The following is a 22,418-nucleotide window of genomic DNA, read 5'->3' on the forward strand; positions in this document are numbered from 1 at the left end:
CCATCTATGCCTTCATCCGTTGTCCCTTTAAGTTACTCACCAGTGAATTGTGTTACTTCTGTCAGTAAATGCTCTTTGTAATGATTGGTTTTTATAAAATCTGGGGTTAACAGCTAGCATTGCTACATTCTTTTTTTGATTTACATATATTCTTTCCAGTTTTGTGTCATTTATAATGTAATATAAAAATTTGAGGGAAATTTTATTTGTGAACTAATTGAAATATTATAAAAGGAAACTGAAACATATTAACCTTCTGTTTTCCTAAATTATCTCTTAGAATTATGAATAATTCTCTATGTCCAAACCCAGAGCAAAATAAATTATAGCAGTTTTCTGATTAAAATATGGGGAAAATATTTAGAGCTAATTAAATGTAAAACACATATATCTTTTTCAATGAAAGTTGCCTTTGATAGTTCACATTTTGGTCAAGAGATAGAATTGCATCTATTAAATGAATTATTAAGGTATCCATGACATGGAGTTAGAGGATTAGTGTTTCATGCCCAGCAGGACAAATCAGCAATACATCCCTTATAATGCAAATTGTAAGTTGTTGCTTTTTATCTTTTTAAAAAAATAATTAGATGAAGCAGAGGTACTTTTTGTTTAATTTTGCATTTAAGATATAATGAATAGAATAGTCTTGCAAAATTTATATTAGAAGTTATAATTAATTTGTTTTGATAGAAGTATTATTTAGAGTATTATTGTGGTCCAAGTAAATCAAAATTGAAAATGTGTTGGTTTAGTAGATAAATATCCCCCATATGTTTAATTGTTTTTATGTATATCCTAGCATTTTTCTCAGAAAAAATTTTCTTAGCTAGAAAATGTTCTTTCGTAACAAAATATGATGCAGAATTTAAGTGAAATCTACAATACTTGCAAAGTTGAAATGTATTTGCTCTTGCTTTGACTTTAGTAAGATTGTAATTTTATCATCTTTTTAATGACCAACTTATCTGTAGAAATTAAAATGAATTTTACCACTGTTACTGAAGCTTAAAATTTAAAAAAATTGGTATTTTTAAAGTTTATTTTTTGTAAACACATACATTTATTTCTAAATATAAAGATAACTGCCAGAGCCAGTTCAGTATACATAACACAAATAATCATTAGACTTGAAAGGACTTAACTTTCTACATTTTCTGGTGAGATATTGTACCTAGTGCCCCTTCTCACTTTGCAGTATGATCTTTAGGTAATTCATATAGCGGATGATATAGCTCACAGAGAGCAGTTAATATTCTTTATTGAGCACTGCTAATGAATATCAAGCTTATTTTTTACAGAGTACCTTTAGTTTTTTAATTCATATGTGTTTTATTAGCTTTTCAAATGTGGCATACAAGGATGTACTGCATATTTTGGTTTTTAAACTTAATTCTAAATTCTAAAATATTTTGAATAGTAACTTGAATAGAAAAAAGTTACGATTCCAGTTTTAAAATTCATGTATTTACTTTGAGGAAGATGAAATTGCTTGCTATTTTTTAACATATATAAAAGCTATAAATAAAACATTTGCACATAATATATATAGTAAGCTATGTTACTTTGGTCATGTAGCGTTTTCTTATCTTTTATATGCAGGTTGGCGTACAAGGAGCGGTATTGGTGTTTAAGATCATGGATTCTGGAATCAAAATGTCTAGGTTCAAATCCAGGTTCTACCACTTCATAGATTTGTGAACTTGGACAACTTAATTATTCTCTGGACTTCAATTTACTAATCTAAAAACTAAGATAATATTATAGTACTTATAAAATTGTCTTCAGCATTAAATTTTAAAATGAAAGCAATTATAACAATATCTGGCAAATGGGAAGCTAAGAGATTAGCAGTTAACAGTTTGGGTTCAGGAGTCAGTGTGCCCAAGTTCAAATCCAGATTGTGTCACTAAATAAAAATTTTAAGATCTTGAAGATTTTACTTACTCTTTGTGAACCTCCGTATCTATATCTGTAAAATATGGTTGCAGTGAGGATTAAGTAAGATAATGCTTGTAAAGCACTTAAAATAGTCCCTGTTAAATAATAAGCACTTTTTAAGTGTTTGATATTGTTCAGGTTTTTAGTTGGTCTTGGTTTTGTTGTTTACCACATTAAAACTTTGCAAATTTGGATGGGAAAACAGTGCATTAGTGAAATTTGAGTTATTGACTATATTCAACAAATTTAATTCTTCAGATGTGTAATATTAACCTAAACTAATTATTGACTGTGTGCTTTTAAATAGAATTTTTTCTTCTTTTTGAGATGGAGTCTCACTCTCACTCAGGCTGGAGTGCAGTGGCGCGATTTTGGCTCACTGCAACCTCCGCCTCCTGGGTTCAAGCAATTCTCCTGCCTCAGCCTCCTCGGTAGCTGGGATTACAGGTGCCCACCACCACACCTGGCTAATTTTTGTAATTTTAGTAGAAATGGGGTTTTGCCATGTTGGCCAGGCTGGTCTTGAACTTCTGACCTCAGGTGATCCACCTGCCTCAGCCTCCCAAAGTGCCGGGATTACAGGCGTAAGCCACCACACCTGGCATAAATGGAGATTTTGAAGATCCTCCTTAAGAGGCATATGTATTTAAATAGATTTATTTTCCTGCAGTGGATGGCCTAGAATGCTTGAAAGAAGGTAGCTTCATGTATAGATAAATTAACCATATTTTTAGAAATACTTATGCAGAATGACTTTGTAAGCAGATTCATAGTATAAAAAGATTTTAGGGGGAAATTCTACTCCTATAATGAATGAGAATATATTTTTTGTTAGTGAGGTCTAAATCTGTGTAATTTTTTAATTGACGGTGTACAGCAGGGGTGTCGAATCTTTTGGCTTCCTTGGGCCACACATAAAATACACTAAGGATAGCTGATGAGCTAAAAACAAATTGTAAAAAAAACTCGGCCGGGCGCGGTGGCTCAAGCCTGTAATCCCAGCACTTTGGGAGGCCGAGACAGGCGGATCACGAGGTCAGGAGATTGAGACCATCCTGGCTAACAAGGTGAAACCCCGTCTCTACTAAAAATACGAAAAAAAGCTAGCCGGGCGAGGTGGCAGGTGCCTGTAGTCCCAGCTACTTGGGAGGCTGAGGCAGGAGAATGGCGTAAACCCGGGAGGCAGAGCTTGCAGTGAGCCGAGATGGCGCTACTGCACTCCAGCTTGGGCGACAGAGCGAGACTCCGTCTCAAAAAAAAAGAAAAAAAAAAAAAAAACTCATAAGATTTTAACAAAGTTTACAAATTTGTGTTGGGCTGCATTCAAAGCCATCCTGGGCTGCATAAGGCCGGCAGGCCATGGGTTGGACAAACATGGTTTACAGTATTCATATCTTTAGTTTAATTTCAGTATGTCTTCTATTGCAGTTTTATGTACAGGTGGGATTTACCTGTACAGTTCTGAGTTTTATACTCAGAACTGTTACTGGCTAACTTCTGGTATCATTATAATATATTTGAAATAATAAATATTAGTTTAGTTCTCAGCTAAGGATGAAAAATGAGCTTGAAGATTTTAAATATTTTTATTAGAAGATATTTTATTTCTTGTCTATGACCATATTACTGTTTTAAAATTGTAAATAGATAAAATATTTTTAATGAATGTAAAAAACAGGCATTCAGTCAGGGAATTATGTGAATAGTATGTTTACAGCAGGCATATTTCACCTTTTCCTAGTGGAGCAAGCTGCTTTTTTTTTTTTTTTTTTTAATTTGTCTGATGCCACAGTATGTATTTATCTAAAGATATGTAACATAATATATTTACCATTAATAAAGCCTGGCACCTGCATTTGCCAGCTTGGTTTTATTTAGCGAGTGAAGTGTTTCATGTGGAATAAGAGGAACAAAAAAGAGGGAAAATTTTCAAATTTTGTTAACTAACCTGACCTTTACCAGAACATCATACTCATATTTCCCTCTGTGAAATATTCTGTTGGCATTTCCAATGTAGCATGTCAAAAACTAAACTAATCATCTATCATTCTCCTTCTATTTTCCTCTTTCCTCCCATGCTCTAATCCAAATGCCTTTCTTCTCATATTCTTCATTCTGGTTAGTGCATTACCATTTACCTGGTCACTCAAAGCAGAAACTTTAGAATTAACCTCAACTCTTCTTCTTTCTTACTCTCTAAATTTACATAAGTGGATCTTTATCAATTTTCTTTGAATAAAGACTAGATTTCACCCTTCTCTGTTACCACTGCTACTACTTAAAGAACTGAAGATATTTTACCACTGTTGACTTGCTACCATATTTCAGTTTTCTAGTTGTTTTTTTTTTTTTAACCAATATAGTTCTACAAGGCATACTTGTAATCATGTTACTCCCCAAATACAAAATTTTTGGATGATATTCAAGGTTCTTTGACAATATGGACCTTGCTTTCATCTCCAGTTACAGCTCCTCTGGTATATTCTTGATCTTTCCTGAATACACATATATTTATTAATTCATTCATTCATCCATCCATTTGTCCACAGATGTTTATATGTCAGCTATGTGGTGCTGTCCTAGGTACTTCGAAGATACAGAGGTAAATAAATATGACAGCTGTGATTATTGCCCATTAGTGCTTAAAGAATGCCAGGTATATTTTACCAGGTGTCTTATTAAATGCCAGGTGTCTTTAACCATGCTATTTCAAATGTACTTTTACTATTTATAGAGGTTCTATTAATCTTTTATACCCTATTCAAGTGTCATCTCTTCTAAAGCATTTTGTGACTTTCTCAGGTACTGGTTCTTTGTGTTCCGGTAATAATTTATATTCATATCTCTATTATAGTATTTACTATATGTTATACTTACTTGCTTATAGTGGATCTCTCCTACTAGGTTGAATTTTTAAAATGGGCAAGAGAAAGATGAAAGAGGAACATAGAAATAAGGATTGAGGCAAGGGATAGAAAGAGGCAAGAAGAGGAGAGAAGGTAAACAGAAGCAGTATGAGTAGTAGTTAAGACGCAGACACTGGGGCCAGACAGGGTTTGAATCCTGACTTACTATCTGTACACATAGTTTAATATCTCTTTGTCTCAATTTACAATTGGGATGATAATAGGATCTTTGTGAAGATTAAATGGGTTAATATATATAAAATGCTTAAAACAGTGAGTGGTATATAGTATATGCTATATGTTTTTGTTGCTATTTTTGTTATCGATAACTAGCTTTCTTAAGTGACATGAGCTACATTTTCTCTTTCATTTAGTTTTCCAAGACATGGGAGATTTTCAGTCTGCATGATATCTAATCTTGTGTAGCCACTTAAGGCATTAAATGTCTGAGTGTTTTGAGCCTGGACTAAAAGAGGAACTCCTATATATATTTGTTATTACAGTGTAATATTGAAATACTGCTCTTTTTTGCCTCTTCATAACAGATTATGTTCTGCTTCTGATTTTCCTGGCTATCTGAAATGTTGATTTTAATTATTCTGTTTTCATTTTTACACCATATCTCAGGCTTGATACATACCACTGTTTTTATGTCATATACCTTAGCTTCTTTTATTAAAATAGTTTTCTTCCCTGGCTGTGCTTCAGCCTGAGGACAAGACAGGCAAGGCTAATGTCTGGCTATAATTTCTTGGTTCTAGGAGCAAGATCTGTCCTTCAGCACCAGCCTGGTATCCAGCTAGCACTCCTACCATTCCTGCTGCCTCCTACTCTCACTCCTCCTCTCACTCCCATTGCCCCTGCCTTACAGTGTTACTCTGCTTCATCTTCTACTGTAACACCATTGACCCCGCTTTGAAAAGATATAATGTCTTATTCAGTTCTATACCTCGTATGCCTAACTTTTATAAATAATGAAAAAGGAAATCAGAGCACTCATCATTGACCAATTGGTGACTTCATTTTTAACAAATGAGTTAAGATACTATTTGCCATTGCTCTCTGATTTAAGAATCTTAGAGAAAACAACATTTTAGTTGCTGCTTGAATGATGGAGGAGGAAGAGTAGATTATACAGGGATCTTTGTAGGGGTGTTTGAAACTTAGAATCATTCTCAGCTAATACTTGAATATTATCTGTAAGACAAGGAGGATACAAAAACTTAGCTCCTGTTTAACTTCAAATGACTGATATAGTGACAAATAAAAAAGTTGAAAGAGAGATTGCCAAGGACTGGAGAAGCTGTCTTTTGTCTTTTCCCACTGTATAAAACCTCTCTAGGTGATTTCATATATTTGCTTGGGACCAAATTCTCTTGAAAATCTAGTAGCTTATCATAACAGAATTTCATTCAGTTTCTGGAATATAACATGATCCTCTGTCTCTGGGCTTTTGCACATGTTATTTCTGCCTGAAGTAATTCTTATTAATTCTTAAAATATAATCATAGAGTCCATAACTTCCAGAAAACCTTTCTTGATCTTTCAGCACTGGAATAAGTGTTCCTGTGTTCTCATAGTCCCTGTTCTTTCCCAATCATAGCCTTTATTACACTATATTGCCTTTATTACGCTGTGTTGTATCTGTCTTCACCAGATTGTTCAAGGAACTCAGGAACTGTTTATATAACAATGCCTGGTATATGGTTGGTGCTCCAAATATATAAGTTGGTTGAGTGAATGAGTAGGATATAGTAGAGAGGCGTTGGTTGTTCTAGGCAAGGGAAGAGGATCAATAAAAACAAGGAGTGTGGTATTGAATATTGCAGATTCTGAGGCAATGAGTACAACATTTGACTGGAGTATAGTATTGAAAAGGGAGGCTGGAGCTTTGAATGCCACATTAGGGAATACAAAGTTTACTAAGAAAGAGCGATTGAAGCTTTTAGAGATAAAAATAATGATATGTGTTCTCATAAATTTTGTTAAGTAATATATCCGTGCATGGGATATAACTTTTTTCTAATTCTTTTTTTTTTTTTTTTTTTTGAGACAGAGTCTCACTGTATCACCCAGGCTGGAGTGCAGTGGTGTGATCTTGGCTCACTGCAACCTCTGCCTCTCAGGTTTAAATGAGTCTCCTGCCTCAGCCTCCTGAGTAGCTGGGATTACAGGTGCCCGCCACCATGCCTGGGTAATTTTTGTACTTTAGTAGAGACAGGGTTTCGCTATGTTGGCCAGGCTGGTCTTGAACTCGTGACCTCAAGTGATCTGCTCACCTTGGCCTTCCAAAATGCTGGGATTACAGGCATGAGCCACCGTACCTGGCCTTTTTTCTAATTCTTATTTTCAAATTTTTGCAGTGCTCTTCGATGGATTAAACATATGATGATTGCCTATTTTATAGACTCCTGTCTTTTTTTTTTTTTTTTAAGACAGGGTTTTGTTCTGTTGCCCAGGCTGGAATGCAGTGGCACAATCTTGGCTCACTGTGGCCTCTGTCTCCCAGGTTCAAGCGATTCTCAGGCCTTAGCCATCCAAGTAGCTGGGATTACAGGCATGTGCCACCATGCCAGGCTAAGTTTTGCATTTTTAGTAGAGACAGGGTATCACCATGTTGGCCAGGCTCGTCTTGAACTCCTGGCCTCAAGAGATTCTCCCCACTTGGCCTCCCACAATCACACCTCCCACAGGGATTACAGGTGTGAGCCACTGTGCCTGGCTGACTCCTGTCTTTTAAGATTGTTCCTCTGAATATTTAAGGAAACTTAGAAAATTTGAATGAATGCTGCTGAATAGATTGAACAACTGTCATCAAACTTTGCAGTTTGTTTTTCTTATAAATGAAACTATTTTTAAACTATGACAATTAAAAATATGATTCAAATAAGGTAGTAAGCTAACTTATGTTTGGGGTTTCCTTCTTATTTGTAGCTTAAAGAAAAATAAATGCTTACAGCTGTGACTTTTTTTTCTCTAGTATCTCCAGAGGCAGTTGGATTTTTGTCAGCTGTTGGGGTGTTTATTATCTTGATGCTGCTCCTTTTTCTCTATATTAATAAGAAGTTCTGTTTTGAAAATGTTGGCGGGTTTCCAGATCTTGGTTCAGAATACAGTACAAGGAAGAATTCACAAGATAAAATTTGTAAGTATCATATTGCTGCTTCTCTTGTTTGTTCTCTTTATCTGTACTATTATTTACTTATTTTAATATATGCAATAAAAAGGTTGGTTGTGACATACAATAAACTAATATTTGAGCTACTGTTCTGTAAAAGATCTGTTGAGTAAATTATGTTCAGGTGTCCTTCTGTTGTTCATGAATTGCTAGTACATAAAGGTGAATTGTCTACTATCACAAAATGACATTTTAATTTTCATATGTAAGATATACTTTTGAGCCTATGATAGGAACAGATGCGCTTGAGGAAGAAGGAAGTATGTTGTTACTTTATGTAGCATACTTCCATTGTCCAAGAAGCTCTTTAGAGAACTTTTTTCTCCACATCCCTAGAACACTTTTGAAAGTGTTCACCCTTTTTCTTTACCTGCTATTTAATTTTCAGCTAATGGGTAATTTTATTGTTTGGAGGAGTTGGAGGTGGTTCTACTTAGTAACTTAATTTATATATAAATTGTGATGATAAAAAATAGTGTTCTGCTCCCTCCCTTGGCACCATATATTATAGCGTTACTGGATACTAGGAAAGATGAGGGCTGTAAATACCATTCTTTCTCTTATGGAAACATTTTCCTTGGAATGTTTTTTTAATTACTACAAGAGTTTTTAAAATTTTCTATTTCCAAAGACTGGTTTATATAAATGATAGCAGAAACGAATTGGAAATTATAAAAGCAAAGTGTTAATTTAGAAGAATGTGATGAAAAATAGCTGAGAAATCTTGCTTTACTTATCTGTGTACAGAGATAAGTGTTGGAGATATGCTTTTCTGTTACATCTGATAACTTAAAAGGTGATAGCCCTGTTACTTACAAGAATCTGTAAGTTATTAAATTATATGTTGTGACTTTTGCATTAAGAAACTATAAATAGTATTTTATACAGTTTTAATTTGGTTAAGTTCAATGCTTCTTATAATCCACTCCAGTCCTGCTTTTTGATCATTTGTGCAGAAAGAACTGGCTAAAAGTATCTCTTTACCGGCCTTTGGTAATTCACTGGTTCAGTGTTTCTGGCTTTTCCTTTGTTTAATGACAACTTTGTACAAATTTTATTAAGTACTCCCAAAGAGCTTTTTGTTTATGTGGATTTTATCTATTGATATGTACCATATTAGAGTTAAAACTGAGAAAATTTAAAATATTTATTTTTTAAAAAAACAAGACTATTACACATTAATATAAATAACATCTTTAAATTAAAAAAAACTATCTTCCAAAACAAAAAGAAAATGGGGAAAAAATGGTGAGAAGAGTGATTTTGTTATACTTTTTGCAAATCTTTTTAATGACTAGCATAATGGAAGACAGCTGGATTCTCATTTCTGCCTCTACATTCAATCTGGCATGTAGCCTCTGGATAACTCGTGTTCACTTGTGAGCCAATGAGAATGAAAAAGTTAAGTACCCCCTTGCTGTTATTGTAAAACTAGTCTTGACCTTGAGGATCCCTTGAAAATGTCTCAGGGAACTTTATTTTTCTGAGCCTTGTTTTTCTTTCACTTATTAAATAGGAATGATAATATTTACCTCCTAGAATTACTGTAAGATCAAGTGGGATAAAATGTGTCAATTACAATGCCTTGCATATAGTAGCCACTCAGCAAATGTCCACACCTCCTCTCCCCTAATCTTACCACTAGGCAAAATTGTTTAGATATTTCCCTCTAATATTTTTCTTAATTTGAAATGATACTGGGTAGTTTATTAGTAAGATAGGGTAGTTCCCTTACATAGACTATTAATAAGCAAACTAAAAGTACATAATAAAAATCCTTTTTATACTTCTTCTTTCAGGTATAGAATAAAAACCAATAGTATTTGAGGGAAAAATATTGTCTTGCTGCTGTTACAATAGCTGTGGAGTGAGAAAAAATGTCATAACATTTAAACCAAGTGGTTTGATTTTTGTTTTTCGGAAGAATCTTTACTTCAGCATATTTCTTTCAATGCATAATGTATTTACAGAAAGATTGAAAGCTACAATGTGAATTGCTAATATTGAGCTGACAAATAGCAACATTTAAGTAAATGTTAAATTCAAGTTCCAAAGTGGTTGATATTTTGAGAAGAGAAAATTCTGTTACTGCACCTTTTAGGAACAAGGAATTAGAAAATGGCATTTTTCAGAAATTTCCAACAGAATCTGCCTTCAGTGTCCTCTCTGGTAGACACAATCAGTAGTGCTGTAGAGGATTTGACCACTGCTGTTGGGGAGGTCAGCTATGCTTTAACTGACTCAGTTGCTGAGCAGGTAACAAGTATGATAAGTGGCTTTCGCCCAGAAGAGGAAAGCTCTGTAGCAGAAGAAGCTGTAGACACTTCTAACCAAAAAAATGCCGGGTTAACAGAAGTCTCCAAAAACACTAATTGTCAGAAAACACAAGCCAATTTAGAGCATAGAGCAAAGCAAATAAATACTTGCAAAACTTCAGTTTCACAAAAGCAAGATCAAGGTATATATGAAGAAAGAGTATCTAAACATGTTAATGATAGGCAACAGACTCTATCAGGATATCAAGATACTGGTAATACTGGTGATTCTTCTTTGAAAGGCTGCATGAATAATGGTGGGATATCAGTTATCAAACAGAATACAAGGGCTGGATCTATTTGTCAAGAACTTGAAAGTACCAACAGATGTAAAACAATTGGACTAGGAGTTTCCAATAATGGTAAGAATGATTTAAAGGAGGTAAGATATCAAGAAATGAAAGGAAATCAGAAGAATGCCGATGGAATAAACAAATTGTATGAGCAAAAGAAATACGTTGGTACAGATAATCGTGAAAAGGAAGAATATACTAAATCTCAACATGTATATTTGGGAAGAGATCAAGAGAATATGGGGCATTTCAATAAATATAAACATCTTCCCAATTTAGGGCATTCAGATCGTTTAAAGAAAGCTGAAAAATGTGTTAAAAGTAAAACATCTAAAGGGAATGAATGTTCAGGAAATGAATGTTCTTTAAAAGGTATTTTGACAAGCAATAGACATATGACACAGAAATCCATTATAAAAGAAGACATACATCCAGCACCACCAACTAATTCTAAAGATAAGTTATCTGGGAAAATTGAAGAACAAATAAATTCAAAGAAATACTGTAAAGTGAAAGAAGACATAAAACCGAAGAAAACTGAGGCAATTTCTGCCAAGAAAGGAACAGTAAAGAGTAAAGATGAAAAATATTCTAAGTTAATACCAGAAAAAGGTGAGGTCTCCTAATGTTGGTGTGAATGATTAAATTTTCTCTTGATTTTTTTAAATTAGCAAAACATCATCCAAATTTCTCAGCTTTCCTATTCATGTGTCTACATTTAAGACTTTCTTGAATCCTTTTACTGGGAAACATTTTTAAAGCCATTCAGTATTTTTTCTAAAATGACTTTGAGAGCATTCATGTTATTTGTGCCGCTAAGTATTGCCCCTGGTCCCTGCATTATTTGGCCAACTTTTCAGCAGCCCTAGTTTTTCTTAATGTCCCTATTATGTATGTAATCGTAGCAGAACTGAAAAGTCTTCTTAATGTCCTCGTGATCCGCCCGCCTTGGCCTCCCAAAGTGCTAGGATTACAGGTGTGAGCCACTGTGCCCGTCCATTCTAGCAATTTTTTGATTGTCAGATTTAGTGATCTTTGGTAGGCCCAGTTTAGTTCTGATAGACTTACTGCTTAAAGTAGCAAAAATTAAAAAATAATGTAAAATAGTTTACATATTATTTTATTCAGAAAATAATGGTAGAATGGACACTCATAATAAATTCATTACAAGTAGCATGTAGGGTTTTTAACTTTTTAAATTTGTTTTCATTAAGAAGCATGCTAGTACCTAAAGAAACCAAATATTTCTAACATATTCCACAATATAGTCAGTACTAAACTTACGCATGTTCCCAAATGATTTTCAAAAGCTTTTTGATCCATAGGTTAACCCTTCATTTAGCTGAACGGTAATATTACTGGTACCTATGTTCCAGATTCTGACACAGGGTTTATAAGGTATAGAAAAAGGAGGAAGGCCGGGCACGGTGGCTCACGCTTGTAATCCCAGCACTTTGGGAGGCCGAGGCAGGCGGATCACGAGGTCAGGAGATCGAGACCATCCTGGCCAACATGGTGAAACCCCGTCTCTACTAAAAATACAAAAATTAGCTGGGCATGGTGGTGGGTGCTTGTAATCCTAGCTACTCAGGAGGCTGAGGCAGGAGAATTGCTTGAACCCAGGAGGCGGAGGTTGCAGTGAGCCGAGATCACGCCACTATACTCCAGACTGGCAACAGGGTGAGACTTCTCAAAAAAACAAACAAACAAAAGAAAAGAAAAAGGAAGGGTTTTCTTCTCTATTTCTAATGCAGGTTACGTTAGGTAATGTTTTTTAATAGGTGAAGTTTGGCCACAGACTAATTACCCTCCTCAAGAGACTCAAAACCTTTTGCTGCTTTAAGATCCCCACCGTGGTATCCAACAAAATGCTAACAGCTCTGCACTGGGAGTCGGAGGTCTTATGGCTCGGCCATCTCATTGTTGTCTAATAGTATTTTCTGCAACAATGAAAAAGTCTTACATCTCTGCATTGTTCCATACAATAACCACTAGCTGCATGTGGCTGTTGAGCACTTCAAACGTGGCTAATAGCATGGGGAACTGGGTTTTAATTTCTGTTTAATTTTAATTAGTTTAAATAGCCACATGTGACTATTGGCTATGTATTGGGCAAGCACTGTCACAATATGTGACATTGGTGATAGCATTACCCATTTATGGCTTTATTTTACTGATTTAAAAACTAGGACTAGACTAGATGACATATAACCTTTTTCTAACTCTAAGCATTTAGTTTCTGTCCTGTATTTAAAAATTACTTATTCTGTAACTCCCACTCAAATTTCAGCCTCGATTTCTTTACTACAGATTATCTTAACTGACTATAAAGAGAAAAATAACCCTGTTGAACTAATGAATTTTAACTACTGTAGTCTCTTCATCTTTCTAGAATTGTTTAATAATTCTAAGAAAGTTGCACTATTGTGCAGTTTCAAAGTGGTTACCTTTTTAAAAAACTGGTAATAACTAGTGCTTTTTAGAACAATAAAAAATTTAGACTTCCTGAAAGTTTTTTTTGAAATTTAGGTATATTTAGGTAAAATTTTCTTAGAAATTCTGCCTTTCACAAGCAGTAAGTGTTAACAGTTTGGTGTATATCCTTACAGATAGTTTTGTCTGTGCATACCTAGACTGCATTATGTGTGTGTACATGCCACGTGTGTGTATATATATTTTTCAAATGGGAATGTAATTATAACTTCTACTTTTTAACCTCCTTTTTTCTCATACCATGATATTGTAGTTATTCTTTCCCTGAGAGTTCTTTTAAGTTCACATCCTCATTTTTAATGACTGCATAGTATATCATTGAATAGATGTATCATATTTATTTAAACAAAGCCCACTGTTGGACATTTAGATTATCTCTTTTGCCATTAAATACAATGCAGTGAATTGTTTCAAAAATCTATCTTTACTCATCTGTTAATTAATTTCTTAGGCTGAATTCTTAGAAATAGAATTGATAAATTCCTGGAAATGGATCAGAGTATGCAGATTTAAAAGTCTGATATATTTTGCCAAATTGCTGTCTAGGAAAGTAGTATCAGTTATAATTTCACCAATAGTGTATACCTGTCCATTGCTGTATTTTACTGCTAGCACTGAGTATTATCAGTTTTGAAAATTTCAACCAAAACGAGAACCAGAAATGTGTCTTTTAATGTGAATTATTTGAATCAGATCCATAGTACTGGCAATACTTAGAACTTCACTTATGTGTTACTTATACTTCAAAAAATGTAAAATGGTAAGTATTATAATTTCCTTTATATATAACATGGTTGAAAAATCCCTGTGACTAACAAACATTATTTATATAATAGAGTATACAAGCTGATCTTTTTCCAAAGCTTGGGCTTCTTATGTGAAAAAATTGTATTTCTTTAAATCTGAAAATTCAGGTTATATATGTGTATATATGTGTGTGTGTGTATATATATATTTGTGTATATATATGTGTGTGTGTATATATATATATATTTGTGTATATATGTGTGTGTTTATATGTATAACTTCAGCAAATTTTCCATATTTGATTGCATAAAAATTTTCATTTCACAGGCCCAGCAGGGCCAGTTGAGGGGAGGGAAATGTTTTTTCAATTACGGTTTATTCTTCATGTCATTCCAAATAGATAATTCCTACATGGACAAAGATGAGCATGGTTCGTCCTCTGAAAGTGAAGATGAAGCACTGGGTAAATATCATGAGGCCTTATCCAGAACACACAATTCCAGACTACCACTGGCAGATTCTAGACAAAAGAACTATGCTTGGGAAACAAGGCAGAAATACAGTCCTTTATCCGCAGAGTATGATGGATACAGTAGTGAAGCATCAATAGATGAAGGTAAGATGGGCTGTTTTATTTTTTTACATGACACACTATAGTATTCGATTACTTGTGCCTGAAATTCTAGGAATCTGTGGTTGCAGAATAAACAAGAGAGCTCACACGGTAGAGTCACATTTCTGGAAATGTAATTTATTCAAATTCATATCTTTGGCCTCAGGCCAAAAATCAAAACCAATACCAAAACACCCCAAAGCAAAAACCAAATAATTTACGTGATGTGATAATTGTAGCTCTCATTTCACAGTGAACATATGCTTAGCAAGCATGATATGGAAGATGTGAATCTGCTGTTCTCTCAGATGGAATCAGTTCTCTATACCTGTTATAGGAACTGATAGAGTTTAAGTCTCTCACGGTGTTGAATATGATTCCAGTGTGTAAATGTATGCTGTTTCATTCAATATGGCTCCTAAACACCAGCCAAATGTTGCACATGGCACACAGCGGAAGAAATGGTAATCTGTTTTGTGCAGAAGGGAAAACTGTCTGAGATGAATTTATTGAGAGCTGGTACTATATTATACCATGCTTTAAAGGCAATTTAAGGGATTTTCAAGGATTTCAGTAATTTGAAGGATTATTTGTCTCTAATTGATTTTGTGTTATGTACTGAAATTGACTTTAAAACTCAACCTGTATAGAAGATGTCAGTCCATTTATACATGTTTTTACATCTTTCTGTGACATAAATAAGACAGGTTTTGCCATTAATTAAAGCATATTTATTTCCACATTTAAATAAATTATTCACTTGCTTAATAGACTGTATGGGTGCTCATCATGATTATTATCTTTATACCCAGACATGAAGGGAAGAATAACATATCCTAGATATCATTTTTATCAGTATACATAAACACAAGCGATCCTTGATTTTGTAGCTGTGACTTAATGTTTTAGGGCCTATTACTGTTGATGACTTTGAGTCTTATCCCAACATGTACAGTTGTCAAAGGGGATAAATCGTCTATTACTGTATTTGGCTTCATGCCAACTAAAGATTAGTGCACCTCAATTCTTATGTCTGTTAGTACACAGATATAATAATAAATTAATCAAATACTGAATGATTGCTATATGGTCATTATGAGATTCAAGGGAAAAGATAAAAAATATTTGACATGTACTCTACCCTCAAAAATACAGTTTAGTACTAGGGAAAAGAAGACATGTGCTTACTAAGTTAATTAAATAATGTAAAGCAGTAAAACCAGTCCCCAAGTTATGTACACCTCTGGTACAAGAATAGTAGAGCAGGAAGAGAATGTGTTTTGAGATCTGGTCCTTATTAACGTTCTGGCCATATCTCTTAACATATTAGCTGTGAGACTTTTGGCAATATAGTTCATTGTTTTTAGATTTCTTTCATTGTCTGTAAAATATGAGTAATACTGAACTGGTAGGGTTGCCATGAAAATTAAATGATAGATGTGGTACAGTTTTTAGCATAGTGTCTGATAGCTCATAAGTAAGTGATAAGTAAATGTAGCTAATTATAATGGTAGTGAAAACAGTGATGGTCATGAGCAAGCCCTGAGTGTGCATTCCCTTTTTGCAGGTGTACATTTAGGATTTATTTTCTATTCATTTCTCTTTCCTCTCACCCCAACACCCCTCTGCTGTCTTGAGCATGTCTCGGTAGTTCTGTTAGTCTAGCCTGACTTTATAGACTATGGAAAGAGCAGTGAGGAGAGAGATACAACCTAGGTGCTTTTACTATTCTTGCCCTAACCTCTGCAAGTGGTCCAAGTGTCCCAGAATCACTTTCTCATTTTAGTTTACCCATATATTTAGGAGCTATCCTGTACTTTTTTACACATTCCTACCCTAAATTATTTGATGAAACACTTAATTTTAGGCATTCCGAGATTAGATTTATTTATTTTGTAAACATGAAAAGCTTTTGTGAACACTTTTTAGCAGTCATACACTGCTAGATACTGTGGATATGAAGATCATAAGCTTGTTTCTCTCAAAAGCCTACTGACGGCTGGGCACGGTAGCTCACGCCTGTAATCCCAGCACTTTGGGAGTCTGAGGCGGGCGGATCATGAGGTCAGGAGATCGAGACCATCCTGGCTAACACGGTGAAACCCCGTCACTACTAAAAAAATAGAAAAAATCAGCTTAGTAAAAAAAATCATTTTTTACTAAACAAAAATCAGCTGGGTGTGGTGGCCGGTGGCTGTAGTCCCAGCTACTCAGGAAGCTGAGGCAGGAGAATGGCATGAACCCGGGAGGTGGATCTTGCAGTGAGCCGAGATTGCGTCACTGCACCCCAGCCTGGGCGACAGAGCAAGACTCTGTCTCAAAAAAAAAAAGAAAAAAGCCTACTGACTGGAGGAGGAAAATCAGTGAGTGTATATGTAATATAATATGATGAGAGGTCTGTTAGTCACATGAACAAAGTGCAGTAGAAATATAGAAGAGGGAAAAAAAAGAAAAACTGTTTTGAGATGGAGTCTCATTCTGTTGCCCAGGCTGGAGTGCAGTGGCATGATCTTGGCTCACTGTAACCTCTGCCTCCTGGGTTCAAGAGATTCTGCTTCCTCAGCCTCCCGACTAGCTGGGATTACAGGCACGTGCCACCATGCCCAGCTAATTTTTGTACTTTTAATGGACATGGGGCTTTACCTGGCTGGTCTCGAACTCCTGACCTTCTGATCTGCCCACCTCGACCTCCCAAAGTGCTGGGATTGCAGGCATGAGCCACTGCACCCAGCTGACAAAACTTTAGAAAGTAAAAATAATAAAAGATACACAGAGTAGGAGGTGATTTCGATTTTGGGAGATAGGAATCTCAGGAAGTCTAATGGGGTCTAGGTGAGCTGGACTTGAGTGAGAATTATTTCAACAAGCATGGAATAGGGCTTTCATGCAATCATGAATCCAAAAGAAAGTATATTTCAGCGCCTCTAACTTGGGATCTTTGTTCGAAGAAGGGGAATGCCTTGCTCAGTAGTTTTTAAGCAGGAGAGTGTGATACAATGTAGAGAATATTTCAGGGATGGAGAGAAATCCACTTGACTCCAGCATAGCTGCATCTATACACATACATCTGAGGGAATAGGAGTTAAAATTGAAAAGAGAGATGAGGTTGAAGGCCTGGAGTGCCCCCTGACTAGGAAGATAGGGTTTAATTTGTTTGCCAGTGAGAATTTGCTGAAGAGTTTTTTACTAAGGAATCATAATCAGGGTTGTGCTTCAGAAAGATTAATTTAGCAGCAAGCGGACTGTCAGAAAAGATACCGATTAAAGAGATCTATAGGGTAGTATATGTGGAAAATGATAGAAGTTTGAATTACAGTAGTGGCAATAGAAATAAAGTAAGATAGGAGAGCGATTATTGAGGTAGAATTTACTGGATTTAGGATCTGAATGTGTTTGGAACATTTGGAAAAAGAAAGGAAACATCAGAGATGACTAATTTCCATCATGTATGGTGAGGAGAATGATGACGTCATTAATGTAAATATGAAATCCAGAGAGGGACCTGTGTTTGGTTGGAAGGGGGCAGTGGATAAGAGATATAATAAGTGATTTTACATAGTGATGAGGCAGGATATTTAAGCAGTTGGAAATGGCTATCAAGCTTGTAATCATGAATGCATTTGAGGGAGAAGTTTTCAGATCATATATGCTTAGAGAATAGAAGCTATGGGCATGAATTAAATTGATGAAGGAGAATGCGTGGAGAGAAAAGATCAGAGAATCATTTCCTTTGACAGGAGAATTAGGGGTGTCATGAAAAGACACAAAGAAACAGTAAAAGAGATAAAGAGGAGATTCAGGAAAATGTTATATTTTATCAGCCTTGGAAGAAAAGTTTTAGAAGAAGAAGGAAGGCAGCGTGGTTGGGGAGGGTGATAATTCAGATAAACCCGTTTGTCCAGTAGAAGTTGATCAATCATTTTCAATTAGAGTTTTAGGAGAGTAATAAGGAAGTCAGATTGAGTGTTGTTAAGGAGAGGATAAGTGGTAAGGAAGTATACATTTGCTGCCTAGGCTTTCTTACCATCTATTCTCTCCTTATCAACTCTGAGAGTCAGAGAGGTGGTTGAGGGGTTTTGTTTGTAACCCAACTGTTCACTTTCTTTCTCTCGCCCACTGATACTCCCCTCTGTTATATGTTTGGGAAAGAAGGGGATTTGCGTCTCCACCTGGTGGTTGCCCCTTGGCAAAGCTGCCTCTGCAGAAACTGCTACTTTGTGGCTGATCACCCACCTAAGAGAACTGCTGGGTACAGTTCTCTTGGTAGGACTTCATTCATTTTCTTGTGTGAGTAGAAAATAAATGACACACAAATAAAGAGATGAATAGAGTAAGTTACATTTCTTATTGCTGTGATCCTATAGTCTGCATGTGACCATCACACAAGTTTATAAAGGTTAAACTTGACTAATGTGAGTTAACTAAAGGGAATCACAAGGTAGAAGGAAAAATATTTAAAAATATACATTTTTTTACATGGCATAATATTTACCTCATTAATGCTAATAAGGAACCTTTAGTCTATTTCTCAACAGCCTAAGTAATTCCAGTTGAGAAACTTTGGAACAGCTAATTTTGAAAACAAATCTGCAGGAGTAGAGAAGGTTAGAGAGGACCTGAAGAGGTATTAGGAGACACCAGTGCAAGAGAAATTTTACCAGGTAGAGAGGACTGCCATTTATTGAGTTCCTACCATGTGCCTCACTCTGTTTCTGTTATGCTGTCATATTTAATTTTCATTGCCATGTATGGTGGTAGGTAAGATTCTACAGAATTGAAGTGACTTTGATTATTTTTTTAACCCAAAGTCACACAGCAAGATAAAAACTATACTTGTCAAGTCGACAGCAAAATTAATGTTATTTGGCTTTCATTAGGTCATCACTGCTACTTTAATATTTCCCCTAAGTCTATTTCATACAAGATGAACCCCTTCAATTGGTCCTTTAGAGCAGGTTATATGTTATGAATCTGAAATACACATATTCTAGAAAAAGTAAGAAAATGTAATGGCATATTTGTTTATCATGTTTTCTCCTCTAGGTGGCCATATTAATCTTCTTTTTTTTTTTTTTGGAACTACAAAAAGGATGATATCTGTAAGAAATTTTTCTTACATCAATAAAGAAACATCAAAATAATTTATCAAATCCTTTTGTTCCCAATTTTAATTTATTTTTACTGTGTTGGGCTTAAAATTAAGGGCATTTTCTGATAAACCACTCTAGTTTTAAAAAGGTCAGTGTCAAAATATGGTTTGTGGGTATCTTGTTTAATTGATGAGCTAGACCAACCTCTGAAATTTCATTCACGCTAATTAATACTTTCTATTTTTATATTAGATAGAAGCTTATTCAAGATGATTCTATATGAAGATCAAGTTCAGTGTAAAATTACTAGAATGTCTTCTGTTATTGATAGCTTTTTATTATTAGTTTCCCATAGAGATTACATAGATATATCTTATGGAAAGCTGTATTATTAAATTTACATTATTTATTGTGGGGCAAGTTAATATAAAACACCATGGAAAAATAATTTTCAGCATCACTTATGTCTCAGGGTGTATAGCTTACACACACACATACACACACACAGCCCTACTTGTCATTCTCTTTCTGTTATAGCTATACCACAAGCTTCATTCTATTAATTTTGATGTTACCTTAAAATTAGGACTACCAAAATATATTCATTTATTCCTTTTATTTATATTTTACTCTTATAGTAATTTAATATTTAAGAGTAATAGATTGTTTATATTTCCTTTAAGTCCATTTTAACTGTTATATTAAAATTTTTTTATTAATTTTCATAATTTCTTTGCAAAGTGGAAAAGTACTAAAAATTCTCTCTGTATTTTCCAGAATTCTTTGATATAAAAATAGTGTAGTGACTTTGAATAGTTAAAGTTAGGTATATTACATTTGACTTTTGAATAACCTAGGAGTTAGAGGCACTGATCCCCATAACTTTTGATTCACCAAAAACTTAACTACTGATAGCTAACTGTTGACTGGAAGCCTTTATTGATAATATTAACAGTCAATTAATGCATATTTTAAATTTTATCTGTATTATATACTGTATTATTACAGTAAAGTAGGCTAGAAAAAAGAAAATGTTATTAAGAAAATTATAAGGGGACTTGGGCGCAGTGGCTCATGCCTATAATGTCTCTACAAAAAAATTTTTAAAAACTAGCCAAGCCTGGTGGCCCATGCCTGTAACCTTAATTTCTCAGGAGGCCTAGTCAGGAGGACCACTTAAGCCCAGGAGTTTGAGGTTGCATTGAACTATGATCATGCCACTACACTCCAGCTGAGGCAACAGAGTGAGACCCTGTTCCAAAAAAAAAAAATAATAAGGAAAAGAAAATATATTTACTGTTCATTAAGTAGACATGGATTATCAAAAAGGTCTTCATTCTTCATGTTGAGTGGGCTCTGGAGGAAGAGGAGGGGTTGGTCTTGCTGTCTCAGGTGCCAGAGATGGATGAAAATCTATTTATAACTACACTCACACAGTTCAAACTCCTGTTGTTCAAGGGTCAACCATACATGTTTATTTAGATTTTTGGTAAACTTTTTTCTTAATTTCAGATTTTTGTGTATGAACATCTCTCCTCTAAGGAATTCTTTATCATGTGTATATTTTAAAAATATGGCCAATTTGAAGAGGAAATAATCTTGACTCTTATTTTACTGCAACTTTGGTGTTTTGGATATCTTTTTATGTGATGGGATTAATTCCTCCCAATAGTGTAGAATTTTATTTTATTTTTTACATCTACAGTATTTATTTTTCTCTTTTTATTCCTTATTGTGATAAAATATATATAGCACAAAACTTATCATTTTAATAATGTTTAAATGTACAGTTCAATGTCATTAAGTATATTCACATTGTTGAACAACCATCATCACTATTCCATCTCTAGGATTTTTTCATCATCTTAAATGGAAACTCTATACCCATTAAAAAATAAGTCTTTTATTCTCTCATCCCAGCCTCGAATAACCAATATTCTACTTTCTGTCTCTTATGAATGTGACTACTCTGGGTAGCTCATATAAGTAGAATCATACTCTATTTGTCCTTTTTTTGTCTCGCTTATTTCAGTCAGCATGATGTCATCAAGATTCATCCACGTTGCAGCATGTATCAGAAGTTTATTCCTTTTTTCTCTTCAATTTTAAAATAGTGGTAAAATACACATAACATAAAATTTACCATCTCAACCATTTTTAAGTGTACAGCTCAATAGTTTTCAGTCCAATTGTTGTGCACCATCACCACTATCCATCTCTAGAACTCTTCATCTTGCAAAGCTGAACTCCATACCCATTAAACAACTTTCCATTCCCCCTTCCCCCAACCCTGGCAGTCACCGTTCTACTTTTTGCCTCTGTGGTTTTAACTACTCTAAGTACTTCATATAAATGGAATCATATCCTATTTGTCTTTTTGTGACCAACTTATTTCATTTAGCATAATGTCCTCAGTTTCATATGTGTTACAGCATGTATCAGAATATTCTTCCATTTTAAAGCTGAATAATACTCTGTTTTGTGCATGTGCCATATTTTGCTTAACCATTTATCCATTGGTGAACACTTGTATTGCTTCTGTGTTTTAGCTGTTGTGAATAATGCTGCTATGCACATGGGTGTACAAATATCTCTTTGAAACTCTTCTTTCAGTTCTTTTGAGTATGGACCCAGAAATGAAATTGGTGGATCGATGGTAATTCCATTTTTAATTTTTTTAGGAACTGCCATACTATTTTCCACAGTGACTATACTATTTTACATTTCCTCCAGTAGCATACAAGGGTTCCAGTTCCTCCACCTCCTAACCAACACTTATTATTGTCTGTTTTTTCAAAGTAATAGCCATTCTAATAGGTATGAGGTGATATCTTACTGTAGT

General features: G+C 34.7%; 1 protein-coding gene across 19 annotated transcripts in view; it reads left to right on the forward strand.

Moving 5' to 3' along the window:
* The window catches only part of LOC105484909 (synaptotagmin 14), a 235,512-nt gene that overhangs the window by 60,330 nt on the left and 152,764 nt on the right, over positions 1-22,418 (forward strand). For 10 of the 19 annotated variants that reach the window (XM_011747011.3, XM_011747017.3, XM_011747019.3 and 7 more), the window contains 2 exons: positions 7,828-7,992; positions 14,274-14,489. In XM_011747011.3, the coding sequence (XP_011745313.1) occupies positions 7,828-7,992; positions 14,274-14,489 (381 nt within the window). Of the gene's footprint in view, positions 1-4,490; positions 4,544-7,827; positions 7,993-9,323; positions 11,246-14,273; positions 14,490-22,418 lie in introns of those variants that run through there. The other 9 variants (XR_989295.2, XM_011747008.3, XM_011747004.3 and 6 more) reach the window with 4 other exon arrangements.

Source organism: Macaca nemestrina, chromosome 1 (genome assembly GCF_043159975.1).
Source record: "Macaca nemestrina isolate mMacNem1 chromosome 1, mMacNem.hap1, whole genome shotgun sequence".
NCBI classification, from domain to species: domain Eukaryota; kingdom Metazoa; phylum Chordata; class Mammalia; order Primates; family Cercopithecidae; genus Macaca; species Macaca nemestrina.